Source organism: Ceratotherium simum, chromosome 13, assembly GCF_057802395.1.
Source record: "Ceratotherium simum simum isolate JZ-2026a chromosome 13, ASM5780239v1, whole genome shotgun sequence".
Classification (NCBI taxonomy): Eukaryota; Metazoa; Chordata; class Mammalia; order Perissodactyla; family Rhinocerotidae; genus Ceratotherium; species Ceratotherium simum.
This window is the reverse complement of record NC_141912.1, coordinates 26,925,397-26,948,724: the sequence shown is the minus strand read 5'-3', so window position 1 is coordinate 26,948,724 and position 23,328 is coordinate 26,925,397. Positions and strand designations below refer to the sequence as shown.

At 41.8% G+C, this 23,328-nt stretch overlaps 4 protein-coding genes across 4 annotated transcripts; all 4 read left to right on the top strand.

Moving 5' to 3' along the window:
• Positions 1-3,231: 3,231 nt before the first annotated feature.
• Positions 3,232-3,616, top strand: LOC147915551 (histone H4). Its single transcript, XM_087438197.1, has one exon. It carries the CDS (start codon positions 3,259-3,261, stop codon positions 3,568-3,570), a length of 312 nt encoding a protein of 103 aa, XP_087294323.1. The 5' UTR covers positions 3,232-3,258; the 3' UTR covers positions 3,571-3,616.
• Positions 3,617-4,372: 756 nt separating this feature from the next.
• Positions 4,373-5,723, top strand: LOC147915550 (histone H3.1). The gene has a single exon (XM_087438181.1). The coding sequence runs from the start codon at positions 4,400-4,402 to the stop codon at positions 4,808-4,810; it is 411 nt and encodes a 136-aa protein (XP_087294307.1). The 5' UTR covers positions 4,373-4,399; the 3' UTR covers positions 4,811-5,723.
• A 2,475-nt stretch (positions 5,724-8,198) lies between these two features.
• H1-5 (H1.5 linker histone, cluster member) lies at positions 8,199-10,414 on the top strand. Its single transcript, XM_004441759.3, has 2 exons — positions 8,199-8,932; positions 10,171-10,414. The coding sequence occupies exons 1-2, from the start codon at positions 8,256-8,258 to the stop codon at positions 10,397-10,399; spliced, it is 906 nt and encodes a 301-aa protein (XP_004441816.2). The 5' UTR covers positions 8,199-8,255; the 3' UTR covers positions 10,400-10,414.
• A 402-nt stretch (positions 10,415-10,816) lies between these two features.
• Positions 10,817-11,229, top strand: LOC106803749 (histone H2B type 1-O). The gene has a single exon (XM_014796300.2). The coding sequence runs from the start codon at positions 10,832-10,834 to the stop codon at positions 11,210-11,212; it is 381 nt and encodes a 126-aa protein (XP_014651786.1). The 5' UTR covers positions 10,817-10,831; the 3' UTR covers positions 11,213-11,229.
• The last annotated feature ends 12,099 nt before the right edge of the window (positions 11,230-23,328 follow it).

Below are 23,328 nucleotides of genomic sequence, written 5' to 3'. Positions count from 1 at the left end.
TTTGGTTTCTCCTGAGAGCCCACTTCCTGGTTCACAGGCAGCCATCTTCTTCTCGCTGTGTCCTCAGATGGTGGAAGAGAGGATGGATCACTGGCGTGGCTCTTACAGAGGCACTAATCCCATTCATGAAGGCTCCATGCTTAAGACCTAAGCACCCCCCACCTCCAAATGCTATCACATTAGGGATTAGGTTTCAACATATGAATTTTGGGTAACACAAACATTTCATCTATAGCAACCAGTCTGCTTTTAAGAATAGAAGTGTAGGAACTGTGTTCTTAGCCTCTGTCCCTGTTCTGAAGACAGGAGGATGAGGCAACGGCAGACCCCTACACCAGGGACCCTCACTTTCATTTTGATTCTTGTTCTCTCAATAACCAACCCTCAAGATGTTAGTGAGGTGAGGAGAGTGAAAGAGAATCCGAGTTTCTGGCAACTATTGTTTGATATATTTCAGGCATGAAAACCAGTTAAATTAAGAGAAACTTAGAAGGGAATATAAAAACCATCATTTGTCATACGGTTGTAAGAAACTGCAGAAACAAGGTACGGCATTACATAAAACAAGGAGGGAGTGTCAGGCATGAAACGCTTTGTATATTGGAGAATACATTTAGGTCTTGAGAGAGTTTTGGGAGAAAGTAAGGGGTTTCTCTGACAAAAGGGTTTTGCCAATCAGGTTTCAAGCCATGAGCAGACAAGAATATGGCAGAGTGAACCTCAGGAAAGAGGGTGTGGGAAGACGAAGACAGGAAGAGGCCAGGGAAGGCAGTGGGTTCTGCCATCTTCAAATTGCTTTAGTTGCTCTTAGTAGCACATGGAGGCAGAGAAGCTTAAGGCAGCTTTAAGGATGAGAGCAGGGATGGTGATTGCTCTGAGGTGGGACCAAGGAAGAAAGGAAACTCCAGGCTTCCAGGTCTCATATTTAAGATTCTTACCTGGTAAAAGACCAATATATTTGGAAGGGTGAGACACTATGGAATGGAAGAAAAAAATTGAGAGGATAATTTCATGGAGTGGATCTAAAGGGCTAATGGTGTTTTGGATTAGTATATGTGGGTGCATGTTTATGTGTGAGTGCGTATGTATTTTGGAGACAAGACAAATGACAATTAGGAGAGGTACCAATTAGTAGTAGGTAAGCTAATTTTGAATGAAGAATAATGAAAGAAAAGTAAAAGAGATGTAAAACACAACCCACCAGCCGATTTCAAAGCCTTAATCAAAACAAACCAAACAAAATCAGGTGTCTAGGAAATAATGTGTAGCATATCAAATTGAAAACATAACAATAGTGAAAAGGCTTGAGCCCAAAACTTGGAACTAATAACGTTAAGAAATTATCAACCAAACAAGTGTGGATCAGTAAGAAACCCTCAGAACCCTGGAAAGGCAAGTACACCTCATTTATTCATCTGATTAAAGGGGAAGAGAATTCTATGGAATTTAAAACACTGCCAACATTTCCTTTGGAAAAGAATCTCTCTCCTAATGTGAGAAAAAAGCCCCTAAGTATTTATCTCAATTATTCAACAAGATTTTATTGGACAACTCACGTCAATTAGCATTATTATTGGCTAAGAAAAACCAAAAGGAAGCATTTTAATAGTGCCTAATTTAAATGAAACGAGATTTTCAAACTCTGTTTAAACTAAAAAATCTGCAGTCTATTTGCTCTGCAGGTGGGAGAAGAGAATTAACAAAGTATCTAATTTAACAAAGAGAATTATACCTCTGGGAAACAGATGTGAACATAAATATCCTTTCCAGGGCAAAACATTGTCAAAGCAACCAAACCAAATTACAGATCTTTCAGAGTATGTTACCGTCACCAGATAAAGGAGCACTGATAAGTTTTCTCAGTTTGTCTTGAAAAGATTGCTCCTAAAATAACATATTCCAGAACAGCTGCTAGCATGAGGCAGAATGCCCCCTGGTTTTTCCTTAGTTGCAAGGCAAGAGGATTGCTGAGATTATTCCACCAGCAGATACCGGGTTTACACTTTCAAGGTTAAGCACTCAGATGCCATTATTACACACGGAGAGAAAAAGAGGCCAGACTAGAAGCGCAATAAAAAAATAGACTAACCCATAGAACATAGGCAGGTAATGTTTTGCACCTACAGTAACCATAGAGGAGTTTATAAAGAACTTGGAAACTGATTCCTAGAATAAAATTAGACATTTGTTCAAGGAGTAAATCAATCACACAATTTGAAATAGAAAGGGTAAACATTACTGATGCTCGGGAAAAGAGAAAGGTGGATGTGGGTGGGAGAAGGCTGTCCAAGTTTCCCGGAAGAAACGGAATCTGATACCTGGAAGACAAGCCAGGGCCAGAAGGAGGTCATTCCAAACAGCTGGAGTCATGGAAACCTTCTGTCACTCCGTCTTTCAGAGTTTCTTTTCCTGGAATAGAGTCCTTCCTGGTCTCTACATTCTGCACTTTAGTTGTAAATGAAAGGCACAGGGTTTCTGGTGTTGATTTCCCAGTCCAACAAAGGAGGGAAGGGGGAAGAGGAGGGTGCACTGAAAGGCGTTTTCACCAGCTCATCGACTTGCCAAGGAAATGGCGAGTAAAGCTGACCTTCTTCCTCAAACGACTTCCTAAAGTTTCCAAGCCTGATGAAGGAAATTTGAAAAAGCCAGTTCTCCCCCAAAAATGTGCCAGTGAGGGAGAGAAGGGAAAGGTAGCCGATAGGATGAGTAAAAGGTAAGGAAAAGAGGAGAGAACCCAAGTTGAGAAAGGTGAGGAACCCCACCTCGAAGCTGTCTATAATCTGGCGGCGTTAATTGCAGTCAGCCGCTTCTCAGGCTAAGTTGAGACTACCCGAAGGCACTTTATGTACGAGAAGGTTTCACAAATGCCCCCAAATGACTGTAATCACAGCTCGAAATGGGCCATTCGCGTCCACCAGCCACAAGGCGCTAGTGCGATCGATTCTAAGAGGTGACAGAAAAAAAAAAAAAAAACAGCAAAGCCTGACCCAGACAAAGGAACGGCTTTCAGCGGTGGGAGAGCGCAAAACACTGTGGGAGGAGAAGTAGGACTGAGGCATTTTTAGTTAGGCGTGATTTTAGACCAGAGTTTAAGCACCGCCCTTTCCATTTTTCCCGAAAACGTGGGCAGGGCTTCGGGTCTGTGACTCCACTGGGCGGATACAGCTGGCGTGCGCAGTTCTCAAACAGGTCCGACACACCACTATATAAAACACTGCCGCGGAGGGTTGACGGATTGCATCTGCTCGAGTCGCAGACATGTCTGGTCGTGGCAAAGGCGGGAAGGGTCTGGGCAAAGGCGGCGCTAAGCGCCACCGCAAGGTTCTGCGCGACAACATCCAGGGCATCACCAAGCCCGCCATCCGGCGCCTGGCCCGGCGCGGCGGCGTCAAGCGCATCTCCGGCCTCATCTACGAGGAGACCCGCGGGGTGCTCAAGGTCTTCCTGGAGAATGTGATCCGGGACGCCGTCACCTACACCGAGCACGCCAAGCGCAAGACGGTCACCGCCATGGACGTGGTCTACGCGCTCAAGCGCCAGGGCCGCACCCTGTACGGCTTCGGCGGCTAGATTTGTCTTAACACGTTATTCCATCACTCAAAGGTCCTTCTCAGGGCCACCCACAAAATCTGTTAAAGAGCTGTAGGCATCTTTCAGTAGCACCGTACGCTAAGCAGGTACAAGCGTCGGATTAGTTTTTTGGGAAATGTAAGATCTTGAACAGTAAGGTCCCTAAAACATTCCTAACTGCTTCGGTAGCCGCCTCCCCCCCATCAGCATCTCCATCACCTAGTAAAATGGCAGATCTTCCGGCCATTATTAAATATGCGCTACCTGTTACAACAAAGATTGAAAGTCGGACTCATCTATTTACTGTCTACTGCATTCGCACTACAATGGCAAAGACAGTAAACTATGACCTTTAAAGAGTTGGCTGACCCTTGTTTTAACGAGCTCGTTGATTCCTAAGCACGGTGAAGTTTGAGAACACTGGCATAGCCCATAGTGGCTAGAATTTCAAACCCCGCTTCAATACTTACATTTAACGTATTCTCGGTTCCCTTTCATGTTATTCAGTAAAGATTTTTTGCCAAGGATGCAATCATGAAGCCTTTTACTTAAAATAGTGCAAGGTGCTTTCGCATTCTGAAGACAACATTTTCTTGAGAATTTTGATGCATCCTAGAGGCTTTTTAAAAAGCCAGTAAGATTCTCTTTGTACGTTATCTTAAAAACTGAAGGAGAGGCGGGAAAACGCTTCCTTTCCAAGAGCCAATTCTGAGGGCGAGGCGGGGCGGGGCAGCAGTCTGCTGTCGAATCAGAACGCGAGGGTCGTTATAAATACTGGGACGACTGCTTCTTGCTCTCATTAGTGTTAAGTAGTTGGCTCTGCTTAGCTATGGCTCGCACCAAGCAGACAGCTCGCAAGTCCACCGGCGGCAAGGCGCCCCGCAAGCAGCTGGCTACCAAGGCGGCCCGCAAGAGCGCGCCGGCCACCGGCGGCGTGAAGAAGCCCCACCGCTACCGGCCCGGCACGGTGGCGCTGCGCGAGATCCGCCGCTACCAGAAGTCCACCGAGCTGCTGATCCGCAAGCTGCCCTTCCAGCGCCTGGTGCGCGAGATCGCGCAGGACTTCAAGACCGACCTGCGCTTCCAGAGCTCGGCCGTGATGGCGCTGCAGGAGGCGTGCGAGGCCTACCTGGTGGGGCTCTTTGAGGACACCAACCTGTGCGCCATCCACGCCAAGCGCGTCACCATCATGCCCAAGGACATCCAACTCGCGCGCCGCATCCGCGGGGAAAGAGCTTAAACTTCCTAGTGTTCCACCTGACATACTCTACCCCAAAAGGCTCTTTTCAGAGCCCCTCCGTTGTCACCAAAAGGGAGCTGTTCTACAGAATATATGGTAGCACTATATGAAAAGAGTGCAGAGCGTTTCGACGAAATAGTTATTGTGGGCTCAGTTGGGAGATTGGTCTACAGGCTGGAGAGGTGGCTGTGTATTCTGTAAACCCAACGACTTGATTCCACGGGAACACCTTGCTTGTACTCTGCGCAGTGAGGAGCTGTTTCTGGATAAGCATTCTTAAAATGATACAAGCATTTCAGAAACACCCTTGGCTACATGTAGTAACCGAAGCAACACTGGCTTATGCCTTAGAAAAGTTTAGTTCAAATTACTGTGGATAGTTGTGCAAATGGCAAATACAGCTTAATTTTGCCAAGGATTCCTGGGATGACCTAAGAAATATGCCTCTTAATTTTCTTTCCTGTGACACGAAGGAATAGAACAAGTATCGTCATGAGTGTTTAGAAACTTGCTAGCTTTTCTGTTGCTCTTTTGTAACGTTTAACAAAGGCATATGTTAGGGGCTTTGCATGTATGTGATTATGTGTGGAAAACAGTGGGCCCACAAAGGCCTGGACACTTTGACTTGCAGGCTGTCATCTGTAAAATGAGCTCCCAATAGCTGTAAAAATCTAAAAAAAAATTTGCTCAAGTATTTTCAAAATCTGCCTGTCAGTCTATAAATTGGATGTTCATATTTTGTTTTGTTTTGTTTTTCCAAATAGAGAATGAGACTGGAAATTAAAGGTGAGATGTCATTTTGAAGTTGTTCCTTGTTTCCAAACTTGACTCCTTATTAATGTTGTCCAATGTTTTCAGCTTTTTAAAAAGTCTCCTCATGTACGACTATCATTGCCTTATTTTTCTGTTTACGCTTTTGGGTACACATCCTAACTCCAGGAGCTAGCGGAGTTATGTGAAGGCAATTTTTCTCCTGAGTGTTCGAAGGCAGGTCAGCCATCTGAGCCTTCCTTTCCCCTATTTTTGTATTTGCCCTTCCAGAGAGGCTTATATTTCATCACTGGCTCCTTCTAAAGCTTTTTGGAAATGATTCAGCAAAAACGGTTCTGATCCATGGAGCCAGAAGCTTCTCCCTACAGATTAATTTAGCGCTCCTTTTTTGGCTTCCTGCTAGGTGTAAGGACGATTTGATGCTGCCTCTTCCAAACTTCAAAGATTATTCTCTCTCTGCATCCCTTCCAGGATCTCCCCATCATAATGGAGATGAAGCCAAGCGGTCTAGGTTCAAACTCAGAGCTGCCAAGTACTAGCTGTATAATTTTTGGTAAATTACTCATCCTCTTTCTGGGACTCAGCTTGTCCAGCTGTATGATGTGACAAATTAAAACCTGTAGAGTATCTTAGATTAGTTCCTGGTACTTAGTAAATGCTCAATGAATATTAGCTCTTAAAGTTATCACCCTCTCCTGCTGCTTAAACATGGAAGGTTTTTTCCTCTGGATCTTCTGAAAGTTTTGTGATAAAAACAGTGGAAATGCTTGTTCAGAACATTTTCTTGTTAAAATCTTTTCTTTTAGTTCTCGATTTGCATTGTTCTGAAAGAGGCAAGCTTGTAGCAATATACCATGAACTGCGTCTATGTGGAGGAGTTCAAAACACAGCAAAAGGGCCAGAGAGTTAGTAAATAGTTTATTTAGGTTTTGCAGGAGACATATGGTCTTCATCGCATTTTTCTTTTCTAACACAATTTTAATTTTTTATTTTATTTTTTAATTTTTCCCCCAAAGCCCCAGTAGATAGTTCTATGTCATAGTCGCACATCCTTCTAGTTGCTGTATGTGGGACGCGGCCCCAGCATGGCGGCACAAGCGGTGCGTAGGTGCGCCCCCAGGATCCGAACCGGGCCGCCAGTAGCGGAGTGGGTGCACTTAAACGGTAAGCCACGGGGCCGGCCCCTAACACAATTTTAAAATATAAAAACCACTCTTAGCCTGAGGGCCATACAAAAACAAGTCATTGTCCAGATTTGGCCATAGTTGACTGAATTTTCAAATCCAAGAGCTCCTGGAGAGAAGATGAAGTGTGTTGGCTAACAGTTTTTCACAGGGAAGCATTGACTGTTGACTGCATTAGAGATCATAACCATTACCTGATCTCTTACCATCCAGGCACAAAATCCTGTCCATTCTCCACCCCACCCCCAAATAAATAGCAAACCTCACTCTCCATTCCAACTCATGGTCATTGCCTGAACTCCTTTGGATGTTAATATTTTCCTGAATTCTTCAGAACCTCTATAACCTCCTGTCCCTCAATACCCAATCTACCCTTCTTATAGTCAGTAGCCAATTATTTTTCTAAACTACACGTCTATCCTCACTTAAACACACAAAAAATACCCACATTGATGTCTTCTGGCTGCTTACAAAAGAGGGTATTCCTGAGGATGCAATTTGGTAAATGTTGATGGAGGTAAGGAGTTTGAGTGAGAGCATTGGGAAGAGCACCTCGAAAACCTGACCAAGTCCCATTCATCTAAACAGTTTGTGCTCCTGAAGGCTACTGGAAGCAGGTTTCAGAGATTTTTCTAAAGGACATTATCTGGGCTAAGCATTTTCCGTCCTTATTTTAATGGGTTCACTTAGGAATCAAAGAGAGAAAGCATCTCAATAAAAACGTACCAAATTTAAGTTTGAATTTGAATCCAAGTCGACGGATCCTGAAGCCAAAGCAATTTCTATTCCTCTTGGAGCAAGGTGGAAGAAGTCACTCTGGCAATTGAACTTTTCCAAGCTGCAAAATACCATTCTCTAAAGGCATTGGCATGTGGAAACTCCTAGGAGGCAGAACCGGTTTTTAAAGTAAGGTCCATGTGCTTAATTTGGGGCTGTAGGCAACCAGCCACCCTACGCCTGTGTTACTTGCTACAGTTTGAAACAAAGTTTATGTCCAAACCAAGGAACCTAGTGTCTTTCCTCCTGCAAAAATCAAAGGCTGAATTTAGGAACAAATCTTTTTAAAAAACGTTAACTTGATACTTAGTAAAAATTTATCGCAACATGCAACTAAGTAGCAGGACGACTTAAGCCGGGTGGATTCATATGAAAAGCCTAAGGGATTTTTAAATATATCTTTCATCAATTGTGCGTGATTTATGAAAACACAAACAAATACGTAAACCCGAAGGCTGTTTTCCTCCCTTGGAGCATCAAAGCGTCAAATTCTGTACTATTGTTTTCATCATTTAATCAAATTTTGGGGACTAACAAACACAATTTGAGAGTCCAACCGGGAGAGGCGGCTGCCCGAGGGAGGTGGATTGGACGCTCCACCAATCAGAGGGCAGCACCGGCTTATATAAGCCCCGGGCCCCAGCAAGACAGCATTGCAAACCTTGCTCTTTGCATTTTGAGTTTCTCTTCCTTTAGTAGGTACTTTCATCACTATGTCGGAAACCGCTCCTGCTGAGACGGCTGCCCCGGCGCCAGTGGAGAAGTCTCCTGCCAAGAAGAAGGCAACCAAGAAGTCCGGGAGCGGTGGCGCGGCTAAGCGCAAGGCTACCGGGCCCCCAGTCTCTGAGCTGATCACTAAGGCTGTGGCTGCCTCCAAAGAGCGCAATGGCCTGTCTTTGGCTGCACTCAAGAAGGCGCTCGCGGCTGGTGGCTACGACGTTGAGAAGAACAACAGCCGCATCAAGTTGGGTCTCAGGAGCCTGGTGAGCAAGGGCACTCTGGTGCAGACCAAGGGTACCGGTGCTTCGGGTTCCTTTAAGCTCAACAAAAAAGCGGCTTCTGGTGAAGCTAAGCCCAAGGCTAAGAAGGCGGGGGCAGCCAAAGGCAAGAAGCCTGCAGGGGCCACTCCTAAAAAGCCCAAGAAGACTGCGGGAGCGAAGAAAGCCGTGAAGAAGACTCCCAAGAAGGCCAAGAAGCCCGCGGCCGCTGGCGTCAAAAAAGTGGCCAAGAGTCCCAAGAAGGCCAAAGCTGCCGCCAAGCCGAAGAAGGCTGCCAAGAGCCCCGCCAAGCCCAAGGCAGTGAAACCGAAGGCGGCCAAACCCAAAGCCGCCAAGCCCAAGGCAGCAAAGCCCAAAGCTGCGAAGGCGAAGAAGGCAGCTCCCAAAAAGAAGTAGGTAGTCGGCGTTTAAAAACGACAGAACCCCAAAGGCTCTTTTCAGAGCCACCCAGAGATCTCCGAAAATGGCTGTGCACTGAATAACTTACGATCATTGTTGCCTTCCCGACCAACCTCCATAATAAGAGCCGTGCAACAGTATATTTACTAAAGTCTTGTTTACGTTTTCAGCTTTTCTACTTAAAACTTTAAAGCGAAACCGTCAAGTTACAGTTAATGTCATAGTAAGCAAGGCTTACTAAAGCAAGGGGAGTTAAGGGCCCCTACGTGTGCCACCCCTCTGTAAAAAACTCCGGGGAATCGTATCTTGAATAGATGGCTCACCATCGGCTTTTCGGAGTTTTTGATTCAGGTTTCTTACTTACGACAAGGAAGTGGTTAGAATTTTAAAAAGCCCGCGCACGTTCCGATTGGTCAATTCTTTTTACTCGCTCGACGGGAAGTTTAATTCCGGTTGACGCGCCACCTACATGCCAGTTAGTACACTACTTTATGTGATCGATTGGCAGTATAGGCAGCATTCACAAGCCACAGACCTAACCAGAAGAGAAGAGGAGCAAGTTCAGTATCGTGTACATGCATGGTATCATTCATTTAAGATTTTAAAAGTATATTTACATAGACTAAAGTAATAGGAAGTTAGCTGGTACAGTTGTGGAGGCATACACTGCATTTTCCTTTCCAATAAGTGCTATCACACAAATAGTAAGCTCAACAAAACATGACACCGCTCATGCTCATATTTTTCCTTGACTCTCAAAATGTATTGCAGAAATCAAGATAATAAATAAAGCAAAACCTCCAAATACAGTAACATTGGGTGAGACGAAGTTGACAGAAATGAGCTCAGAAAGGATGGATTGGCTTCAGGGGCCATTTTAGCAACGTTTACTCATTTCAGTAACTGATACTGTACTTTTATTTGCCCACTAAAGCTCCTGACTTTTTCTTGACACCCCAGGGACATGACTAGGAGAGATCCAAGAATGTTAATATGGCATTTAAAATCTGAACCTGAAAAATCACTTCCTAAAACTGCTTGCCAGACTCGTTCTAAATGAAACCATTTCCTTTTCTCAGTCGACAGTGACGAGATTAAGTGAAACCATTGTCCAAGCTCTTCCACGGAAATAGTAGGTGGCTCTGAAAAGAGCCTTTGGGGTGGAAAAGTTGATATTGAGGGCTTACTTGCCCTTGGCCTTGTGATGGCTCTCGGTCTTCTTGGGCAGCAGCACGGCCTGGATGTTGGGCAGGACGCCGCCCTGCGCGATGGTGACTTTGCCCAGGAGCTTGTTGAGTTCTTCGTCATTACGGATGGCCAGCTGCAGGTGGCGCGGGATGATGCGCGTCTTCTTGTTGTCGCGGGCCGCGTTGCCCGCCAGCTCCAGGATCTCGGCCGTCAGGTACTCCAGCACCGCCGCCAGGTACACCGGCGCGCCGGCCCCCACCCGCTCGGCATAGTTGCCCTTGCGGAGCAGGCGGTGCACTCGGCCCACGGGGAACTGCAGCCCGGCCCGCGAAGAGCGGGTCTTGGCCTTGGCGCGAGCCTTGCCGCCCTGCTTGCCACGTCCAGACATAACTGGAAGATAATGACCAGAGAGAGTAAGATCTGAAATCAGCCAGAGCTGGACAACTTATAGTCGTTACTGAGCGCGAAAAGGAAGCCGTGTCATTGGCTAAAATTAAAGTCACACTTAAACCAATGGAATCGTGGTTTTGAAATACAGTTATTTTGATTGGGCATTCTATGACGTCATTCAAAATTCACCACCAATCAGACATGATTTTATTAATCATCTTATTTGCATAAGAAACTGTAAATAAATGGGGATACCTACAACCCCACACTCATTCTTCCTTACTTTTCAGTGTCTTTGGCAGTTGATCTTCGTCATGCCGGACCCGGCCAAGTCTGCTCCGGCCCCGAAGAAGGGCTCTAAGAAGGCGGTGACCAAGGCGCAGAAGAAGGACGGCAAGAAGCGCAAGCGCAGCCGCAAGGAGAGCTACTCCATCTACGTGTACAAGGTGCTGAAGCAGGTCCACCCCGACACCGGCATCTCGTCCAAGGCCATGGGCATCATGAACTCGTTCGTCAACGACATCTTCGAGCGCATCGCGGGCGAGGCGTCGCGCCTGGCGCATTACAACAAGCGCTCGACCATCACGTCCAGGGAGATCCAGACGGCCGTGCGCCTGCTGCTGCCCGGGGAGCTGGCCAAGCACGCCGTGTCCGAGGGCACCAAGGCCGTCACCAAGTACACCAGCTCCAAGTGAGCCCGCTCTCCCCAGAGCGATTGATCAGGCTCCTTAACACCCAAAGGCTCTTTTCAGAGCCATCCACGCTTCCTAAAGAGAGCTGGCACTCATTTTATTCCATTTTACAGGTAGGTAAAGGCAGTTTTTAATCCTAACCTTCCGGCAAGGGTGTCTTAATTTCGCAAAAGTTAGATTTTGGTCTTGTGTGTTTGAATTAAGATTTTTGCTAACAATTTTTTTTGTCACAAACCTCAAACCCAAAGGGAATTTTGTTGTTTATTTCATTTATCATCGAGACTATTTAATGCTGAGAATCACTCGTTGAGTAAATTCATGGCTAAAAGATTTCAAATGCTCATTCAGGTGGAAAAAACATCTAACAACTAGTGAAAAATCATACTGGCTGAACATTTATTTCCTTTACAGGTTCCACCACCGTTTTTCACCCGCACCCCTCCACAGTAGGACGCTCTGAATATCACGTAAAGTGATTTAAGGGAAACTCGCCAGACCTTATTCCCTTTCCCTTGTTCTCTTGTAACATCACTGTTGGGTATGTACCTTCTTGCCACCTCTCACTCCAGGCCTACTTTTGCACAAAATAACCTAATAGTATTGGGATCAAGATGGGGAAAGAGGAAATAAGTAAACTTTTCATTTTCATTTACATGAAAATCACCTCTTTTCACCAGTTGGGGATGAGCATTGCTAATCCAGAGCTACTCCAGCAGTTTGAATTTTTCTACCGGTCGCTTTATGTACATTGTCCTGGGTAGATGCACATAGCGTGTATATCTCCACCTCCACATCTTTCCTAGTAAAGGCCACTAAGGTGTAATTTGATCCTGCTTCATGTTCTTCACTCACATTTTAACGTTTTACCTCTTTAGGGGATGCCGTTCTGCACATTGATTTTTACATGGTCAAAATTTTTCTTGGGAAAAAGAGTTTAGAATATAGGTCAGTTTCTTTTCTGAGTCAGCTCCACATTTCATTTCAGTCTATTTCACCCTCTCCTTTTTTTTCTATAATAAGGGAGAAATTATAAATTAAATGGCAATCTTTTTGAACCAGGAAGGAGAGAGTGGCGCGAAGGCATTTTCTCACAGAGCGAAGCACAGTCTCCCAGTGTTTAGGCAGGCATTTTAGAGCTGATTCTGCTTTTCCAAGAATATATGGGGCGGCGGCACCGTGGTGTAGCGGTTAAGTGCGCGCGCTCCGCTGCTGGCGGCCAGGGTTCGGATCCCGGGCACCCAGCGAGGCACGGCTTGTCAGGCCATGCTGCTGCGGCGTCCCGTATAAAGAGGTAGACCGGCGCAGATGTTAGCCCAGGGCCAGTCTTCCTCAGCAACAAGCGGAGGATTGGCATGGATGTTAGCTCAGAGCTGATCTTCCTCACAGAAACAACAACAAAAAGAATCTATGTGGGAATACAAGTCCTTACCATTCTACAGACCATCAGTTATTAAGATCTTAAAATCCAAAGTGTTTATTATTTTTCTAGCTATTACTCAGTCTTTTTCCATTAAAAGACAGAAGGCCTTAGACAGGCTTGTGGGAATAAAAGGCACAAAATATGGGCTGAATTTTTGAACTCAGGGAGCAAAGGACAGAGTTAAACCAAATCTGCAGACAAATCCAGTGGCTCTCTTCCCCCAGCCTTGAAAAGGTGGCTGTAAACACTTGTAGAATACTTATGGGGATCAATATTAGTCCATTTCCTTACTACATCAATCAATATTGAATATAAAATTAGTACTGTTACTGATACAGTGAAGAAATGAACTAAATTAGGCTCACAAAGGTACAATTATTTCATGAAATGCACTTTATAGCTGTTCATTGCTGTAAAGTCCCTGTTCATCTACCATCCAAACCTGTCTTTCCTTCAGAGCCAATCACAAAGCTAATATCCTCTGAAACCTTCCCTGATTATTCCAGTTTGCATTATTTACCCTTCTTGAAGCTTCTTCAGAGTTTTTTCTTTCTCGTTTCAATCTCTCCCTGCACATGTGCAAGCTGAGACTTCCCTGTCTTTCTTGTATCTTTACTTTTTCATCTCCACTAGACCTAAGAATCTCAGAAGTGTAATTTGTTTCTAGACAATCTTTTTTTTAGTATTTAATATTTTGGTTTTATGATCCATTTTTAACCAACATTGCCTGTCTCCTCTGTTATGGTTGGCCTATGAGACCTACACTGGTACCCAGCTTTGAAATTAGCAGACCAATTCCTAAAACAGTTGGTTACTTACTTCAAGAGGCCAGATTTTGGATTCTCTAAAACTCATTTTCCATATCAGTAAATTGGGGATAACAGCAATTCATAGCCACATGACTATTGGGAAGACTGGTGGGAATGCTTTATGAACATTTTATGAATTGTGGATTATTAAGCACACATATACTTTTGTATATTGAAAAGGAATCTTATGCATTTTTTGCCATTTGAAAGGCTTAGGACATCTTCACTTACTCATCAAACTGAACCTCAAAGTTCAGCCCATACAGTGTTGACTGTAGTTGTTTCCTAGTTCATTTTTATTTTCAATAAATATTTGTTGAGCACATATTATGTCCCAGAAACTCTTCCAGCTGCCAGAAATATAGCAGTGAACGAAACAGAAAAAGAATCACACATTCATTGAGTTTATTTTCTCTAATATGTTAATATGGGAACAAACATATAACGAAAAAAGTGTCAGAAGATATTAAATGTTTGGGAGGAAAACAAAACAGAAAAGGAAGACAAGGAGTGGTTTTGTATTTTCCATTTTAAATAATATAATCACAGAATGCTCATCAAGAAGGTGAAATTCTAACACAGATGAGGAGATGAGGGAGAAGGCCATAGGGGAAGATTATTCTAGGCAGAAAGAAGAATGAACAACTAAAGAGGCCCTGAGATGTATCTGAAGGGGGGAGGGGGAAACACTTTGTGTTAGTTAAGGAACAGCATGTGGCCAATGTGGCTGGAACTGAGGGAGCAAGGAGGAATGTAGCTGGAGGTGGGGTAACAGGTGGGGAGGGGGCTTTCCAGAATGTGTAGGACCTTATATGACAGCATAATGGCTTTGGATTTTATTGTCAAGTATTTCAAATTCTAAGCAGCTGCAGAAGGCTGTGGATTTGGGGTGATCAGCTGTGGCTCATCTCAACCCCTGATCCAGGACTTCAAAGGGACAATATGCAAGGTGCTCTGTGTGTGTTATTTTACATCTTTTGCTAAAACCTCCCAGAGAGGTTAGAGTGAAGGAGGATTCCTAGGCTGAGTCAGGGCATCAGGGACCCCAGAGAAGTGCCAGACCCTTCCCTACAGATATGGGAGCCCCAGGCCTTTCACTCTCAGCAGTTACTTCTTGTTCCAGAACAGTCTCCTTCTCCATAGCCTCCTGAACTGAGCAAATTCCTGTGGGAGAATCACCAGTTTTGAATCTGCTTCCAGTTGGGATCACCAGGGACCACACAAAGGCCTCTGGAAAATCAGACTGTCTTTCAAATGATAAACAGCATGCCCGCCATTTGATACATATGTCCACTCCTGAATTTTAACTTTTCTGCCAGTTTACCTTTTCCAACCTTATTTCCACCCAAGAGAGCAAAGAGAGCAAAATCTCTCATATTTCTTCTCACGGTACATTATCCATATAACTAGGTAATAATCAAAGGGCCACTCTCACTTGATTCATTTTATATTCCCAGTTTCTCACTCCTCTTGCATCCAGTGCTTCTCAACTTTAATCATGCATCAGAATTGCTGGTAGATCTTTGAAAAAAATATATCATTGCCTAGCTCCCACCCTAGACATTATGATTTCATTGATCAGGGGAGGGGCCTGGGCATCCGGTACATTTGAATCTCCCCAGGCGATGCTAACGGCTGTGAGGGTTCAGAGGCACACTGTTCTGTGTCAACTGTGGGAAGCAGCTTCTAAGATGGCACCCAGTGACCCCCTGCCTTCTGATACTTGTGTCCTTGTGTAGCCCTTCCCACATTGTACCAGGGTTGGTCAACAAAATATGGCAGAAGTGATGGAACGTCACTTCCAAGGTTAGATAAAAGACTTCCATCTTGATCACTCACACTCCATCTTAGATCACTTGCTGCAGGGGAAGGAAGCCAGCCCTGGTCATAAGTAACCCTACAGAGATGCCCACATGGTGAGGACTGAAGCCTCCAGCTAAAAGTCATATGATGGAGCCTTTTTTTGGACCTTGGGAGCTCCAGTCCAAGTAAAGCCTTTCTTTCCAGGTTGAACCTTGTTATACCTCTTCAAAGAAATGTTCCCAGATTGCCACATTCCAGAATAATATTTACTCTCTCCAAATTCCCACAGTAGTCATATTAAATATAGTTTAATATATTGTATATAATATTAATTATATTACACAATATTATATTTTATATAATTTATATTATATAAATATTTTATAATATATAAAATTTATATATATTATATAATAACATAATTAGTATTGTATTAATATTATAATGATATAATTTATATATTTATATAACATATCTAGATATATAATTTAGATAGAAATATAAAATGTAACCATAGTATTATTTTGGCATTTACTGTTTTATGACATTGCTTATATTCTTTTATTCAGTAGTGTTTACACAGTCATTTGACTACCACTTTTACAATTTTTTTCCTTTTTGCTGCATCTGGGTGCAATCAGTATTACTTTTCACTTAACCTTTATTTTTTTTTTTTTTGCTGAGGAAGATTTCACCCTGAGCTAACATCTGTGCCAATCTTCCTCTATTTTGTATGTGAGTTGCCGCCACAGCATGGCTGCCAACAAGTGGTGTAAGTCCGTGCCTGGGAACCGAACCCTGGTGGCCAAAGTGGAGTGCACCAAACTTAACCACTAGGCCACAGGGCTGGCCCCTACTTAATATTTTTTTTTAAAAATACTCTTTAGAAAATGAAATAGGTTTATTTTAAAAGACAACTTTACATCTCTACCCTAGTGGAAAATATCTACCTCTGACCATAAATAGAAGGCAACTATAAAATAATATTTTAAACATATATATATTATTTAATCCCAGTTATAAGCTGTTTGCTGCCTACTACTTTGAGCATGAGACCTGTTCTTTGTTATTAAGTTAAAAAGTGGGGGTGAAGAGGCATTAACAAGTATTAGTGAGTTCTTAAAGTCCTGACATCACCGAATTGACACTTTCCCAGTTACTTAATCAGAAAGATTTAAAGAAAGTAGAAAAGAGAATGATATTTTGACTCTTTTTTGCAACATTTCAAATATCAGAGTCCGCATACTACTTAGAATAATTTCCCATGCCCCCAGTAGTACTTAGTAGAGATCTGGGAAAACACTAGTTTAGTTAATGTATTATTTAATTGAGCCACTATTATATGCCTAACTCAGGAAATATAAAAAAAATATACAACCAGAGAAGCTCACATTGTGGTGGAACAGTTATAAAAAGTATACTCATTTTTATTTCTCACACTATTTAACAAATACTTATCTTGTTGAAAGAAAAAATTTATGCAATGCCTTTTTTTGTAGTAACTTTCACATATGCACTTCATCCAGGTCTCAAGAACATGCTTGGAAGCAGTGTACATCATCTCATAAAATCCTTCTAAAAAACTGGGACCTTATTATTACCTCTATTTTGCAGACAATCAAGAGAATCACAGGCTCTTCGAAGTATCCAAGATACCCAGCTAGGAAGTATGGAGTAGAACATCAGTCTCCAAAGAGTTTCCTGTGCTCCTTCCACCTGTTTAGGCTGCTTGGGTAGGTTCTTAATTAATGTGGAACATCAGAATGACCTGCTTTGGTGCTCCATCCAGTTTTTCTATTTTCAGTATTTTATTCTTATTCATGTATTTCTCTTGCTTATCCCCCTACACATCTGGAAGTTCTTGATTTAGTTTGCTCTAATATTTTGCTATTTGTGGGACTACTGTATGTCAGAGTTTACCCTATGGCTCTGCACTTAAGGATATGCCCTCAAGGAATAAACTCTATGGCACTTACATCTTGCTTTTGGTGTATGGAGAAAAAATAACTTTTGTTATCAGCTGGCAATTATTGTGTGTGTGCGCTATCTTCTAGACACTGCATTCTCTAGTTTATTTTTCAATCCAGTGAGGTAAGTACTAGTGGTATCTTTGGTCTACAGATAAAGAGACAGATGACTCAAAATGTAACATTACATTAATGTATTGGCTGCTATATTAGTTTTCTATGGCTTCCATAGCAAGGTACCCCAGACTGGATGGCTTATACAGAAATTTATTTTCTCACAGTTCTGGAGGCTAGAAGTCCAAGATCAAGGTGCCATCAGGGTTAGTTCCTACTGAAGGCTGTGAGGGAAGGACCTGTTCCAGACTTCTCTCTCCTTAGCTTATAGATGGCCATCTTCTCCCTCTATCTTCATGTCTTCCCTCTGTACATGTCTGTGTGCAAATTTCCTCTTCTTTAAAGGACACTAGTCATATTGGAGTAGGGCCCACCCTAAAGACCTCATTTTAATTTACCTCTTTAAAGACTCTACCTCCAAATACAGTTACATTCTGAGGTACTGGGGTTAGAACTTCAACATATAAATTTGGCAGGGGATACAATTCACCCCATAACAGCTGCCTTCCTTTAAGTAGAATATCCCATAGAAATCAGGGGTGCTCTGGACTAGGCCTAGTTTTGGTTCTTTGATAATAAACAATGAGGCAGACAAAAGGAAACTAAGAATAAGGATAAGTTCATGTTTAAACTGCTACTTTAAAAAAATCTATTGAAAATAATTAAACAACATTCATGTCTCATCCACAGTGATACTTTTTAGTCTTCACTTGGGCAAATATGGACTGCTACCCTCTGGGAGAGTGAGCACAGAGGGTCTTCCCATGGGGGCTACTGCTTCAGAGGGGGGACTCTTATGGTCTATTTCATCACTGCCTTCAAGGCAGAAATGATGGTCAGATGTGAGATAACTCCATATCTCATATGGAGCGGTTTCAGTGGATAAGTTTCTCTCTGCTCTTTGGTAGCATGATTTAGCTGCAAATTGGAACACATTTCAGACAAATGATATATAGGGTGTTTGCAAGCATTATGTGATATATAATTTGCAATTTTTGAATGTTATCTTCTGGAAAAGTTACATATCGATTTTAGTTTGTCTTAATTTCTGTACAGTATTCAACAGGCAGACTTTGCTATACATGCTTGTTTCCCACAGGAAAGGCAAAAGTTATTAATTGTATGATGATAGGGAGTAGCTATATGACCCTCCAAAGAGAATTTGACCAGTGATCTCCAAGAAAATGTTTCCATTTTATTTTTTCCTGTCCTTGGGGACAAAAGGAAGAAAAACATTTTTAAGTAGAGAATGACATCTTATTTGCAGTATTAAAACAAATATGAATGGCTCATCTCCATTTGTTTTGACAGAATTTAGTGTGATGGTAACAAAAGACCACAGAATCTTTCACTTTTACAGTGAAGGTGACTGCCACGAGGATCATAAACTGACTCTGTCATTGATCCTCCAACTACTTAGACAAAGTACTCTTTTTCTTGGTCTCAGTTTATTCATCTATAACATAGACATGGAGTGATAGCAGCCTTAAAGGTCTATTGCAGACCATTCGTCACCTTCCTACATAGAATGAACTGAAGGCAGGGACACTGGAACAGCAGGGCATAGTGCAGATGAATGGTATATATTCTTCTATGATTCTTAACTCCATCAAATTACAAGTGAAAAGTTATTTAAATTATGGTTTGTGGCTTGTAGAAGTCTATGGATGGGGGTTGGTGCCATGGCCTAGTGGTTAACTTTGGTGCGCTCCGCTTTGGCAGCCGGGGTTCAGTTCCGGGTGTAGACCTACACCACTCGTCAGTGGCCATGCTGTGGTGGCGACCCACATACAAAATAGAGGAAGACTGGCACAGATGTTAGCTCAGGGCAAATCTTCCTCAGCAAAAAAAAAGTCTATAGCTGGAAGGAAGCAAGAACTGCAGGTTGATGTAGCTGAAGGATTAGGCATCCCACCTTTAAGAAATCAGGATGGTGTTCAGGGATTTCCCTCCATCAAGATTTTCGGATCCAACAAAAATATATCAGAGGATCATCAGGGTGGCAGAAGTGGTGAAGCTGTTGTAAACGTCATTCTTAGTGCTCTGGTGAACTTAGTGTTCTGATGGCTTGAGAAGAATTGTTTTAGTGCAAGAAGTGGTAGATATAATTCTGGAAAACAGAGTGGAAGTGAAAGATCAAGGAAGAAAGATGTGATGAGCAGATAAAAATGTCCTAGAGGGTGAGGTCAAGATGGTTGAATGGTTGAATGTTAAGCTCCTTGGTGTGGACTCTGCAAAAATATACAGCCAGAATGAAACACCTAACCTTCAAGAAATTTGACTCAAATATGACATATACATTTTAGGTATATCCTATTTCCTTTACCAATAAGGTGGTGCAATTAATCTCTGTATGTTTAAATTTTGGACTTCACAGACACTTTAACTATAAAGTTATTGAGTTATTTAAGTTTATAAACATGATTTCTTGACCCAACAATACAATGTTTAGTCTCTTCCTCTAGTCCTATGACTAGTTATTTATTTACATTCAATTGACCATCTCACTTCTTTGGTCATGCACAACCAACCCACCGTGGCAACCGATTTGCTAACTTGAGCATCATTAGTGAGAACTTGAGTTATTACATGGGGAAACCATCCCTGGACCAGAGGGTATCACTGCACCGACATATATCAATTTTATACAACTGCATTGTAAAGATTTTTTTTTTAATTTTTTATTTATTTATTTTTCCCCCAAAGCCCCAGTAGATAGTTGTATGTCATAGTTGCACATCCTTCTAGTTGCTGTATGTGGGACGCGGCCTCAGCATGGCCAGAGAAGCGGTGCGTCAGTGCGAGCCCGGGATCCCAACCCCGGGCCGCCAGCATCGGAGCGCACGCACTTAACCGCTAAGCCACGGGGCCGGCCCCATTGTAAAGATTTTAAGGATTGGATGTCCTAGAGTAACTTAGGTGCTGACGTTTAAAAAATATTTTAACAACTACTATACTATTGCTCACATTTCTAGTAATAGTAGACTAGACAACTCAGATCAAACCTAACGCTTAAAACAACTACAAAACAATCTGATTGAAGGTATCAGGCAGCTATCAAGACAATGAAGGATTACAGAGCCAAAAACCAGAAAAAGAAGAAAACCCAGAGTATTATGCAGCTAGAAAATAAGAAAGGAGGAAAAGCTCCATATACTATTATGGAATGATCTTCAGAATATATATTTTAAGTGAAAAAAGCAAGTTAGAGAAAATTGTGTGTAGGTGTTACTATTTATTTAATAGAGGGCTGGAAGAATACATACATAGGCGCCGGCCTGGTGCTGTAGGGGTCAACTGCGCACGCTCCGCTGTGGCGGCCCAGGGTTCCCAGGTTCGGATCCCGGGCATGCACCGACTTACCGCTTGTCAAGCCATGCTGTGGCCAGCATCCCACATAAAGTAGAGGAAGATGGGCACAGATGTTAGCCCAGGGCCAATCTTCCTCAGCAAAAAAGAGGATTGGCATCGGATGTTAGCTCAGGGCTGATCTTCCTCTCACACACACAAAAAAGAATACATACATATATTGCTTATAATTAACAAACAAACAATGGAAAGAGAACTCACAACATTAAAAGTTGACCTTGGAAATATGTAAAAATATTTTATGTAATAATAAAACCAAATTTTAAAAGCCCAATCCTTAAATATAAACAGCAAAATGAAGCAAGTGGATCTGTGTATCCAGATGGTAACATAAGCACACAGGAAGGAATATTCCAAATACTTTAAAAAACAGTAGTTCCAGCATTCCTAGTGCGACATGCCCTAAGCCAGCAGTTTTCAAACTTTTTGGTCTCATGACCCACTTACACTCTTAGAAAGTACTGAGGATCCAAAGAGTTTGTGTTTCCATAGGTTATAGCTATTAACATTTACCTTATTAGAAATTAAAACTGGAAAAATATTTATTTTATCAATTTGGTTTAAAATTACAACAATAAACCCACTTTAACAGATATATTTTACAAAGATAGCTATATTTTCAAAATAAAAAATTTAGTAAGAAGAGTGGCCTTGTTTTACATTTTGCAAATATTTTTAATGTCTGGCTTACTAGAAGACAGATTCTTGTATTTGTTTGTGCATTTGATCTGTAGCAAAATAACTGTCAAATGAAAATGAGAGTGGAAAAGGAAAATAAGTTTCAAGATAATTATGAAAATAATTTCAGCCTCACAGACCTACCAAATGAATCTCAAGGACCTTCAGGGTCCCCAGACCACATTTTGAGAATCACTGCCTTTAGGACAAAAAGAAAGCAAACATTTCATTTATTTATTTAATAACCATATTGTTGGTGGTACTGTTGGGGTGGCTGTGTCAGAAGCTGATACACAGGATAATTTGAGAATGCCTTGGGAATTAGAATTTGGATTCCCAACCAAGACAGTCATTAAAATGAAATTTGCTCTTCTGAAATTAAATTTCAGTGAACAAAGCATCAATGAGTTTCTCAGGGAGCTGTTTTTTGAGCCTTCATCTATAGCATTGCAGGAGATGGAGCTTTCTCTAAGTACAACAGAACCTTAAGATTGCGAGGATGGGTGCTCTCTGGGGAACATGATGCTGATCTCAGCCATGTAGGGCACAGTGGCCTGGGAAGAAATGAATCGAGAGACGCACAGGGTAAACTTCTTTTTCAGCTTATTCTACTATTTGTTCCAATTGATTATTATCACGGATTCATGGCTTTTTACATGCTGAATCTATTCTAATTGACAACTACAATTGTTTAATTTTAATTCTCAAATTAGCACTACTTACACAGTGGGGATTCTTTCAGGCTTTCTTGCCTCTCTCCTGCTCTCACTCTTTTTACTGTTACTCCAGACATCTGAGATAACCCTTGCTTTCGGTCAGCATGATGTCCTAGACCCATCAGGATTTCCCTTGCCTCAAAACTTGTAATCAGTTCCTCTTGAAGGACTTTCAGTTCTTGAATAGAGATGGAAATCTCCATACTAGGGTTTATGTTAGATTGTTCTGCACGAGCACTGATGTACCTGGCTAACTCAGGGGACTTTGAGACCACTTTAATGACAGATTAAAAATACTGTTTTTAAAGGCTAAGTGCACGTTACCGTTTTTCACTTAAGTTTTTTACCTTGTCCTAGCATAAAAAATTTTTTTAATCTAACTCACTTTTCTTCCTGAGCTAATAGCTTCAAAAAAATTTTTAGAAAGCATACAATGGACTGTTATCCAGGTATATGTTAACAGAATACCCATGACACATTAATAATTTTAATATTCCACTTTGAGCTTTTGGAAAAATTAGTAAAGTCCACAGCTAATGAACATGAGGATACTCTATGTTTTCTTTTTTTTGCAATGTATAGTTCCAAATGATTCTCCCAGTCATTATTATCTGCACATCAGTTATTTAAAACAAAATAGAATTTTAATTTTTCTAACACTCTTACTTTGAGAGAACACTAAAAAATACAAAGGCATTGAGTGTCCAGTTTCTGATTATCTCATTAATTCTATTAAGTATAACAAAAATATATGTAAAATATATGTATAATATATATATTTGTTTCAGTGTATGTATGAATGCATAAAATGTATTTTGATTCATGGAATATATAGCTAAAATTTCAAAGGATTGGATCTATCTATATTCCCCATCTCACTACTGTTCTGTACCATGAGCATGAAATAATCAGAAACTGGACAGCCAATGCCTTTGTGTTTTGTGGTATCCTCTAGGAGTAAGAGTGTTAGAAAAATTAAAATATAAAATATTTTAGTGTATATATCTACAAATAATACATATTTTGTATGTATATACTATATATATGCATAAACACATACACATATACATATACACTCATAATGGTTTTAATTGCAGGCAGCATTGAATTTCAATTTCTTAAGACTTTTGGCCAAATACAAATACATTAACACATACAGAATACCTTAATATTCTACTGGTTTATTTTCAAGATATCAGTTTAAAAAGTTGGGAAAAAAACAAGTAAATTAAGATGAAGCTAA